The sequence below is a fragment of the Alosa pseudoharengus genome, unplaced genomic scaffold (assembly GCF_046254945.1).
Source record: "Alosa pseudoharengus isolate Yale_2024_CS ecotype anadromous, Long Island Sound unplaced genomic scaffold, YU_APseudo_1.1 YU_APseudo_1.1_scf_8, whole genome shotgun sequence".
Classification (NCBI taxonomy): domain Eukaryota; kingdom Metazoa; phylum Chordata; class Actinopteri; order Clupeiformes; family Clupeidae; genus Alosa; species Alosa pseudoharengus.
Genome location: NW_027468870.1, coordinates 32,862,661 through 32,873,186, shown reverse-complemented (window position 1 = coordinate 32,873,186; position 10,526 = coordinate 32,862,661). Strand labels below are relative to the sequence as shown.

At 38.7% G+C, this 10,526-nt stretch overlaps 2 protein-coding genes across 2 annotated transcripts; one reads left to right on the top strand and one right to left on the bottom strand.

The window, feature by feature from the left end:
• Positions 1 to 2,605: 2,605 nt before the first annotated feature.
• cd74b (CD74 molecule, major histocompatibility complex, class II invariant chain b) lies at positions 2,606 to 6,175 on the top strand. The gene is made up of 7 exons (XM_076275222.1): positions 2,606 to 2,762; positions 3,326 to 3,492; positions 4,069 to 4,151; positions 4,313 to 4,340; positions 4,855 to 5,067; positions 5,212 to 5,262; positions 5,701 to 6,175. Exons 1-7 carry the CDS (start codon positions 2,716 to 2,718, stop codon positions 5,706 to 5,708), a joined length of 597 nt encoding a protein of 198 aa, XP_076131337.1. The 5' UTR covers positions 2,606 to 2,715; the 3' UTR covers positions 5,709 to 6,175.
• Positions 6,176 to 7,913: 1,738 nt separating this feature from the next.
• Positions 7,914 to 10,025, bottom strand: LOC143112851 (SLC35A4 upstream open reading frame protein). The gene is made up of 3 exons (XM_076275223.1): positions 9,946 to 10,025; positions 9,356 to 9,454; positions 7,914 to 9,113 (listed from the first exon to the last, which is right to left on the bottom strand). The coding sequence occupies exons 1-3, from the start codon at positions 9,958 to 9,960 to the stop codon at positions 8,919 to 8,921; spliced, it is 309 nt and encodes a 102-aa protein (XP_076131338.1). The 5' UTR covers positions 9,961 to 10,025; the 3' UTR covers positions 7,914 to 8,918.
• Positions 10,026 to 10,526: the final 501 nt, after the last annotated feature.

The window sequence follows — 10,526 nt, the reverse complement described above, 5'->3', positions numbered from 1 at the left end:
TCTCTCTCTCTCATTCTGCTTTGAAAATAGTTAAAATATACATCTGTTAATTTGCCTTTCTGTAACCACTATAGAGCTATGTGTATCCAATGTTTTATTTTGCTTGTTGCAGAGGATGTCACCCCTATTGCATCAGACAGTATTCTGAAAAAGGGAAGTCATCGCAAACGTCGTCTGCAAATCATCTGGGTTTTCACTCAATAAAAAGTCAAATAAATGTTTTGTCTTTGTCCTGTGCCCTTTGTGTACTTTAAAAACTTTAAAAAAAAATGTCAGTTGAACCGTTGAACCAACTTTACCATGGTGTGAATCCTCAGGTGTTTTCCTTTCTTTTCTCCATTGCCTTTCCATTTGCTGTATGTTGAGTGGGGTGTGGTCGTGTCCGTTTGACTTGGATGCCACGTCCTGGTCTTCTTGATACTCAGGGCCGTGTTGTGACTGTCGGACTCATTATTGTTTGAGGCAAGGCTGAGCACTGTCAGGAAGCAGTCAAGCGTAAAAGGGTGCAAAATAATGGACTGAGCCCTGTGGAGCATCGGTGTTTAGGGATAATCCACTACCCAGTTGTATAATGAGGTGTTAAGTCCCAGGTCCTGTAATTTGGTAATACACAGTACTGGAGTGTAAATAGAGAAGAAATATGTCTCAACAGGAGCTTATTTATTTTAAAGTAAAAGAAAGCCTGGCTCCTGACTGAACATCTAGAATTAGATTGCTTTCTCTTTCTGAATGAGCTAACCACTACAGCAACAAAGGTTTGCAGCAGGTCGTAGAGCTTATGAGTTATATAGCCTGTTATGGTTGTGAATGCTCCTGTTAGCTTCAGAAGACCTTTGTTTCTTACATAAGATGTCTATTGATATGTAGACTATTGAGCCCAAATACATTTTATAACTCAAGTGTATTTGATCATCCTGTAGGCCTATAGAGTACATCATAGATGTAAGGTGTGTCTTGGATTTAGCCTTTCTGTTTATCATTTTAATGTATGAGTCTTAAATGTTTTATTTTGCTTGCTGCAGAGAATGTCACCTTTAGTCAATCAGACACCACTTCCTCTGGTAATGATTGATGCCGTATTCATCCCCACCTATCAACTCTGCAGTGTATCTTGGTATTACTCATCTTTTGTTTTTGGATAAAAGTGTCTGCTAAATTAACACACGTAAATGTAATGTGTGAACATGAATATCCTTTTGGGACAATAAAGACTATCTCTATCTCAGGTATGAATTGGAATAAATGTGTAGACTACTGAGACATCTAAACTTAAAAGAAAAAAGGTGGCCTTGTGGATCCAAAATAAGGGGTGCCATAACTCGGCCTGTGGGCCCTACTTTCCAAGAAAATGATTTCCAAGGCTCAAGAATATTTCAAAAAGTGGCTATTGAAAGTGAAACCTGCCATATATTGGCTTTATAAATGAGCAGGAAAAGAAAAAAATAGTGTGTTCCAGTGTAAAGTGGAAACAGATTTCTGTCTAGAGATAAAGAGGAAGTGATTTGTTGTCCACCATAACATTTTACCAACAGTACAGCCAATCACAGCTTGTGTGGAGACTTCTGTAATGGGTTGCTAGGTAGAACTTTCCTTCAAACTTCTTCACTAGTGAACTTTTGGGAGCAATGATTCATTTGTTCATTGAGCTTTTCATCTGTCTCATCCTTGTTATAATTAAATCATTTGTTAATTATGAAATTAACTATTAGTTAAGTTGGATCAATTAAGAATAGGCTACAAGTTCACATTTGGCCTATTGCAAGGCATATCATCATCATCATCCTCATCATTACGTTTTGAGGATTTATTATTTTGTGTGGAAAATAATTTTTTTACATTTTAATTTTTCATTTTATCTTCCTCCTGAAAAGGCTTTTTACTTTTCTTCAAAGAAAGGATATACAGTTGCCCCCAGAATTATTTCCACCTTGATTTGCATTGAGCTTAATGAGCATCAAACCAGCTAATAGGCTAACTGAAATAACACCAATCTCTAGGTATGGTGAAGGGTATGTGATGATGTGGGGCTATTTCAGTTCCAAAGGCCAAGGGAACCCTATCAGGATGCATAGTATCCTGGATCCATGAAATAAGGCCTTTAAAAATAAAAATCTGCCTGCCTCTATGGGAATTTAACATAGGGGTGCCAATACTTATGACCCCTGTATTTTAAGGAAGAGCATTATGATACATTATTCATTCACAAAGAAAATGAGTGTCCTTAAAGGTAGGATATTTCCTATTTTTTTTTTTACTTAAGGCATTAAGATCAATTTCCAAAAGATGGTTTTTATTTCTCTTTTTAGTCAACTTTAGCAGAGGTGCCAATGATTCTGGAGACAACTGTAGCCTAAGTGCTGCTAACTCACCTTCAGTCTTATTTATAATCATTCGTATAGTATCATTCGAGTGAGGGGAGGTCAATTAAAAGAAATCGGATGAGCATTTGATATGTTACCTCCATCACTGATGCTGACAAACAGGTCAGGAGTTTGAACATTTGAAAAGAGTTGTCCTCTATCAACAGATGATGCTTTGCCCTAGCAGCCAATGAGAAACGTCCGCACTCCAAAGCAAGCGAAAGCAGAAATGTGCCTATGGGACTTTCCACGCAATCTTTTGGTCATTATTAGTTCGTCTGCAAGTTCAACAAAGTGAACATCTCAACTCTGTGTGTGAATTTATTGTTCTAAAGGATTTTGATTTCTCGCAAAAATGCCTGAATCTGAGGCACCTCTAGTGACCACCGAGACTCCTTCAAGGTAAGATTTCAATTTTAATCAAAACATGCAGGATCTATAAAACTAACACTTAGGCCTATACGTATTATTTAGTTTAGATCCTGTATTGTTTTGTATCTATAGTTCTAATCTTTTACACTTCAAGATCAATTGTGATTAAATGAAAAAATATATAAATATATAAATATAACGAATGTATAATTTAGAGTTAGAGAGAATTTGTGATGTAGCTAGAGTAGACTAAAGAAATTTTCAAGATTGTTTTGTTCACAAGTAATTTTAGCATGCAATTTCAGCAGATATAAGTATTTATGGCAATGAATAAATACTATTCACGTAGTGAAAATACACTTTGTAATCTAGACACTATAGCAGAGTTGGTATTGTCGCCGTCCATTTTTTTTCAGTCACCAGTCACCTTTCAAGCTCTTGTTCTACATCACAGTAATCTGAATTGGTGTCTCTTGCTTTGCCATTATTGTATACTTATTGTTCCTAGGTTCCTTTGAAGAGAAAATAGATTTAAATCTGAATGGGATAAAATAAATGATAAATGAAAATTAAAAAATGAATCTCCTTAACAGGGGCTCCAACAAGAAGGCGCTGAAGGCTGCAGGTCTGACCCTGCTGGCCTGCATGCTGCTGGCTGGCCAGTGTATCACTGCATACCTGGTCGTGGGTCAGAAGGGGCAACTCCAGGACCTGGACATGCGTATGCACAGGCTGAAGGAGATCAGCAGCCGCTCAGTCGGTGAGGCAGAGACCATAGTCATGTTATTGTTTTATGTAGAACTGCAACAATTCATTGATTGATAGATGAGTTGTCAACTATGAAATTGATCACCAACTATTTTGGTAATTAATTGTGTTGTGAGTCATTTTTAAGGAAACTTTTAAACTAAAGAAATTTGCTGATTCCAGCTCAACTTTATGACGGTCAACTTTGGTGTAGGGGGCAAAACAAGGCATTTGTTGATGTTGTCATAGGCTTTGGGAAACACCGATAGACATTTTTTTCACAATTTTCTGACACTTTATAGGCCGAGCATTTAATTGATCAATAGAGAAAATTATTTTAAAAACAATATATTGATTATGAATATGTTAGTTACAGCCCTAGTCTTTGTTTGGTATGATGAAATCAGACAGCATAGGGGCAGGCTTTAAGGAGCATAAGGAGGCTATTCTGATTGTCAATCTTGTAAAAGTTAAACGTGAATATTGTCAAGTCATTGAAATTCAAAATTCCCATACTTACATACGACGTGGGGAAACATTATTTGATGTACGTTATATATTAACTGAGCTTTCTCCATTTTATTTCTAGGCTCAGGTGTCCCCATGAAGATGCGCCTTCCCATGGCCTCTATGCCTCTTCTGAAACTGCGTGAAGACCCTGCTGATAAGAAGGTACTGCTTGTGTTGCCAGTAATGGCCATTCTTTACCGGCCATTGCCCCAACGCTCCCCATTTGAAAGTTGATCTGATCTGAAAGTATGTTTCGATTTGTGCTTGCTGGCTTAAGTGCACTGTACAGCCTGATCATGTTACCTGTGTGATCTGTCTTTCAGGACGCTGCAACCCAAGCACCCAAAGATGGTGAGCAGGAAGCACCTCCTTAATTTTCATTTTTCACACACACACACACACACACACACACACACACACACACAAACACACACACACATCCTAGGATATTTAGTTTACCATGCCTGTGTAATTTTGCACTTTATACCTATAACATAGCATAATAACAAAGCCTTCCATAGGCAAGGCACTACAGGTGAATAGGGGAAAATGTAACTAAAATGTACTAATATATATCACCATGAATTTCCTCAAGTTGATTACTTACTTAAGGACAATATTTTTTGTATAGCAAGTTTTTTAAAACTGTTATGTTTAAATGTAAATGAGGCAGTATCATTGTATCATTTGTATACATTTCAAGTACATAACTCTGAACGTGGGAGAAGGTCAGGTTCAACATTCTTGTTTTATTTTGTTGCCAGATGAAAATGAAATGTATTTCCTGGGGGAATTTTGGATATCTCTTTTTTTGTATAATTTGCCGCGTAGTCTAGTTAGTGAACAGATGTATTTCCTGCAACAGGATCCAGCTCCCTCACCCAGTGTCAGCAGGAGGCCCTGGGACTGACCGACACCAAGCTGCCCTCCTTCCGCCCTCAGTGTGACCGGGCTGGTGGCTACCTGCCCAAGCAGTGCTGGCAGGAGGTGTGCTGGTGTGTGGACGCAAACGGAAAGGAGATGCCCGGCTCCCTGGGGAATGCAAACTGCGCCAATGGCAACATGAGGGTTGCACAAGGTATGATGAGTGACCGTGATCAATCAAGCCCGCTGACTCCTGAAGAGATTTCTCATGCTCGTACCCTGAATATTATAAGCCTGGATTCATGCGTGTGAATGAGAAAAACTCACACTGTTTGGGTCGTGCTCTCTCTCTCTCTAGCTTTTGCTGTCCCTGGCTTACTGCTCCAGCCCCAGGTGGAGGAGACTAAGGGTGAGTGATTTCTTTGCATCCAAGACCAGACCAACCTTAACTGATAATAATGATAATAATACATGTTATTTATATGCACCCGTTCAAGTCACCCAAGGACACTGTACAATTAAAAGGTTAAGGATGTTAAACAGTACATACAGAAAGACATTGCAAACGCAGAGGACATTGTACAATTCAAAGTTGAAGACGCTACACACTACATACAGACACAGATGACACTGCACACCAGAGAACACGAATACACAGACACATGGCATAGTGGAAAGAAGACATTGTGATAAATAAAATGAAAATAAGATAATATGAAGAACCAAGATAAAAAAGGTTATGAGACGGGATGGGTTAGGAGGCAGATATAGGAACTGGAACTAGACGAAACTAGGAACTAGGATTTGGAACTGAGTATCTTTGTGTTCTTTTTTCTTTGTGTTTCAGATAACTGAGGCTCGAGAGAGGAAATGAAAGTGGTTGTCTATTAAACTTCTAAAAGTTTTTCTAAGCTGTTTTTACAACAAAGAGAAAATGTTAAAGACTCTGTTCCTGATATATTTTAGGTGTTGTGTGTCCCAATTATCATAATTCTGAAAGAATTTGCAGCCTAAAAAGGCACTTTTACTGTGAGACGATTTCGTAATGGCCTAGTGCCTAATTGAGGAAGTGCTGTGAGTTATTGGAGGCTTTTTTGTCTGTTTATCATATGGCTGCACTGATTGTTGTGGGACTTTAGGTAAGAATTTACTACTTTAAGTAGAATGTTTGTGTATTATTGGTTCACTGAATTCTCTACAATTTATTTCTGATCTATATCTATATCTAATATAACTAATTAATGTGTAATGAACTTTCTGTAATGACTTTATCAGAAATGAGAGACAACAATGAACAATTAAAACAACCACTGTAAAACATGTCCACATCTCTCTTTGAACACCTTTAATGTTGCGATGTGTTTGCCTACACTTCAGGTCATACATCAACACCATAAGAGACTTGCATTGACATTTTACTGTTTTAAAAATATTTTCTGTCACCCTGTGTATTGCAATAATGTAATTTAATTAAACTTAAGAGAAATTAACTCCACTGATGTGTGTTTTGGAAAGGACATGCATACACTCACCTGGTTTTATTGAGTGGACTAACTGGCTAAGTAACACTAATACATTGGGATCATAAGAGCCTTCAGGTTCAGTTCAATTAAATTTGGCTGTAAAATTATATTAGCCTGGGAGAACCCAGACGAACTTTTGGTGAATATAAATTTGCTCTGCAGGTCCGTCTGGCAAAAAGGCCATTCACTCCCATTTCAAATGTTTTTAAAACCCGGGTACCAATCAACCGTTGACGCATGCTTACATGATGACATTGAAGACGCTCCTTTGATGAGATGTTTTTGTTCCGTTGCTCTGCATGTCACCGCCTTCATTGCTGTGATTGGCTTTAGCTCTATCCAATTGCGTCCAGAGGCATTTTTATCGGTGTCCGTTCTGGATCATCTGAAGGGGCTTCACTGTGCAGGCTGGGAGACCTGTAAGGAGGGCGTTGCAGTAGTCAAGTCGTGAGATGACTATTGCCTGAACCAGGAGTTGGGTAGCATTCATCACTGGGTAGCATTCATCACTAAATATCACAAAATACTGTATCATGTATGTAGACAGTAGAAATGTTGTGCAAGAGTATCCTCCTTTGTAGGCTATATGATGTTCGACCTATCCATAATGAAGCCAAAAGGAATTAAATTGATTTGAGATAAATTGTTCCTTTGAGCCTGCTGGGAACTACTAAGAGCCATTGCCACACTACAGGTTGTTTTATTCTGCAACTAAAGCAGAAAACAAACCAGCAAGTCATCACCTCATCTCTTAGCCCTATATGGAAAAGAGCCCATTCGCCCATGTTGCACTGGGCGAAAACGAGGCTTTGGTTGTAGATAGTTCGAAAAGTTGTGAATGGAGTAATAGCTTATTGCTCTGTATTTCTTAACTACGACAGAACTAAAAGTATTTTTTCATTGTTTTCCAAGAGACACAGACATCCATCAGCAGTAGATTGCATAAAGCGTGATGTTGGACCGTATTTTGACATTTAGCCGAGGTAGCACAACAATAAAGCCCTCTATTCTATTAATAAATCCATTTTTTGTCCATCCATTAGGATTGATTTCAAAGCAGCTGAAATTGTGGATGACATTAAGTGAATGTAGTGCGACAGCAGGTTTACCACCTCACCCTCGTTGAAAATGTTTAAAATGGCGCTCACGTGACAAGCATATTAACGTTGGTTTCCAAATCACCAAAAACCAAGGGACATAATTCTCTTTCGAATGGAGTAAACAACTGCATCAGCTTCTGAAATGATGGTGAGGTAATGTACCAATTTAAATTTAATTTCACTGTTTCTAATGCCCCTGGAAATCGTAAAACAGGAAGTTCGAAAACGGGCGTCAATGGGATCCTTTCCAGACGGACCTGCAGAGCAAATTCAAATTGGCTAACAAGTTCGTCTGGGTTCACCCAGGCTACTCATCTCTCCTACATGCACCTCCCTTTTCAAGTGGCTCACACTGGAGCAGTTATACCAGTTACCAGTTATACCGCGACACAACGTGATATCATGGGATAGCAAATAACTAGCACACCACAGACGAGTAGTCTACAAATGCTTAGAAAGTACATTTATATGCAAATTGAAAAAAAAAATGGTTCCAGTTTCCAGGTTGTGTTAAAAAAAGAGTACAAGTCCATCCACATGCATGCCATTTAACTTAAATCAAAGATGACATTTCAATAGAAAAACTACATGGCATTTTCCTTATAGATGAGTGTAACAGCCTAGCCCAAACCAACCCAGCACCCAGAACATGAAGTAATCTACTAGACAGGCAGTAAATGCATAATGGTTTTTATGTAAGGCTGTTTAGAATATGATATACATTGAGTCCCAGGTTAACTGCACAGCAGTCAAGATATTAATGTCATCCATCTTGTGTATGTCAGAAGGCTACAGAGGGGGAAGTATATACTTGAATGGCACCAGTGGTCTGCTGGCACAGTAGAAGCACAATGGCTGTCAGCTTTACTGGTTATACCACATTATCAACGATCAAAGCAGGAACTATTCTTGACAATTTACACTTTCTCTGAGTATGGAGATGGTCTAAAATATCCCTGTAAATGAAGGTACTTAGCACCTAAAAGAATCAAGGGCCAAAAAGTGTCACTGCCTAAAAAGTGTCACTGAGTTATTCCAGTACATATCTGGTTTCAACACCAACGCCGTAATGTCATTATATGACAGAAAAGGGTCAGACTTAGCCTAACAATGTGCGTTTAGACAATACTAATGGCTAAAGGAACAAAATAAATCTTGTGTGTGTGTGTGTGTGTGTGTGTGTGTTAGGACGTAAAAAAATATTCCAGGCTGGAGACTTGAGACACTCTGAGTGAGGGTCCACAAAGAATATCCCAAAAAATGTTCATCACACATGAACAAAAACACACTTCCAATTAAATTGACACCAAACGATAAAATACAAAGTGCCACTGCATATGCAAGGATATGTTCCACCATGATGCCCTAACTGAACTCTTTGTGTGACTTGGTCAGCAATCCTTCATTCATGGCTTTCAGGTTTAGGGCAACCAGAGAACAATTCACTTGGATCCTTTCTTAAAGAAACTGAAATCTTTGATGGTTTTCTCAATGTTAGGCACGCTGTAGTTTTGTGCTGCAAAAATGCCAGTGCATGTCCCTACAGCCACACCCAGGATAGCAGAGGAACGCAGCTTTGCAATCACGTAGCCTGCGAGAAAGCCCTTGAGGAAGGGAGATGAAAGGAAACTGCCTCCCTGCAAAAGAAAGACAACATAATGACTTCTCTGTAACCAATACATTTCATAAACAAGACCAAATTTCTCTGTAACCATCTAAACACGTCCATGATGCACTGTCATAAAAAATATAAACAGTGGCCTACATTTGGATGTCATTTCTACACAATCACAGTCAAAACTCAATAAAGTATCTATCCCCTAAGGATCAATAAAGTATCTATCTATCTATCTATCTAAACTAGCCGACACAAGCTTACCTGAGGCATGCCCACTTGAACCTCATTCTCCAAGCGCTCCTGGATGTCCTCCAACTGGCCTTTCAGCGATGCAAAATCTCTCAACTGTTTGAAAGGATCCTGAATAAAATAAATAAATAATTTAAAAAAAAACAGCCAAACTTACGTTAGGTAGCCAGCACTTAAATACAACAGGCCTGCAGTTTTAATATGTCTACTTAGAGAGGGTTACATCAATGAGTCATGGGGTGTGCCTTATCCCACAAAAATGTCCACTGAAAATGTGAATGAGGCTGCCTAGATACATTTAGTTTAGTCTACAAAGGCTATACTTGGTTTAATAATATTACTGTATTATTCTAAATATTCCTTTGCAATTTAATGTAGGCTAATGTCCTTCCGCGTGTGGCAACGATCGCTACCATAACTTCGGCTAAACTTAAAACTTAGGCTTCTCTGGATGCCGAAAAACTGGCAACGGTGGCTCTCAAGCGAGTTAACAAAGAACACATAGCCTAAACAAGTTCATGGATCGGATATTAACAGTTGAATTTCCATAGACTGAACTGAGACCCGCAGGCTTTTCCAAAACGTTATGAAATTGTACTAACCTTGTCATTCGCCATGTTTAGAAAGCGAACGAATTGTTCCGGCAACGATTACAAGTCCTCAAAGGGCGTGTGCTTAAATCTGCCTGCGATTGATATGGACTAGTTTAAGTGTCCAAGACGTAGCGACAGAGGGCGGTATTTACCCATAATTTTCAGGTCTCTGATCTATTCCAGGGACATTTAGCCTACATTAACTCTGGTATGGCTACCTGTTTTATTTTCACTTTTATTTGTATGGGCTGCTGCTACACTATAGTGGCAAATAGAGAAACACCAGGGAATAACATTTAGTCACATAGATTTATTGATTTCATTTATGGAAATAGAAGACAAGGTAGGCTCATAGACATTAAAGGGGAACTGTAACGAAATAGGAAGTAACGGTGATATAACTGATGTGTTATCAATTCTATTAATGGTAGGATACTTAAAACTGCTGAAATAGTTACAAGGGGAAAAAAACGGTGATCTGTTATTACATGGGCAGCCATCTTGAGCTTCAATCTGTGATGTCATTGACATGGTACCAAAATTGATTGCTACTTGGAATGTTGTGGTTGTGAACTTGCAATATCACCATA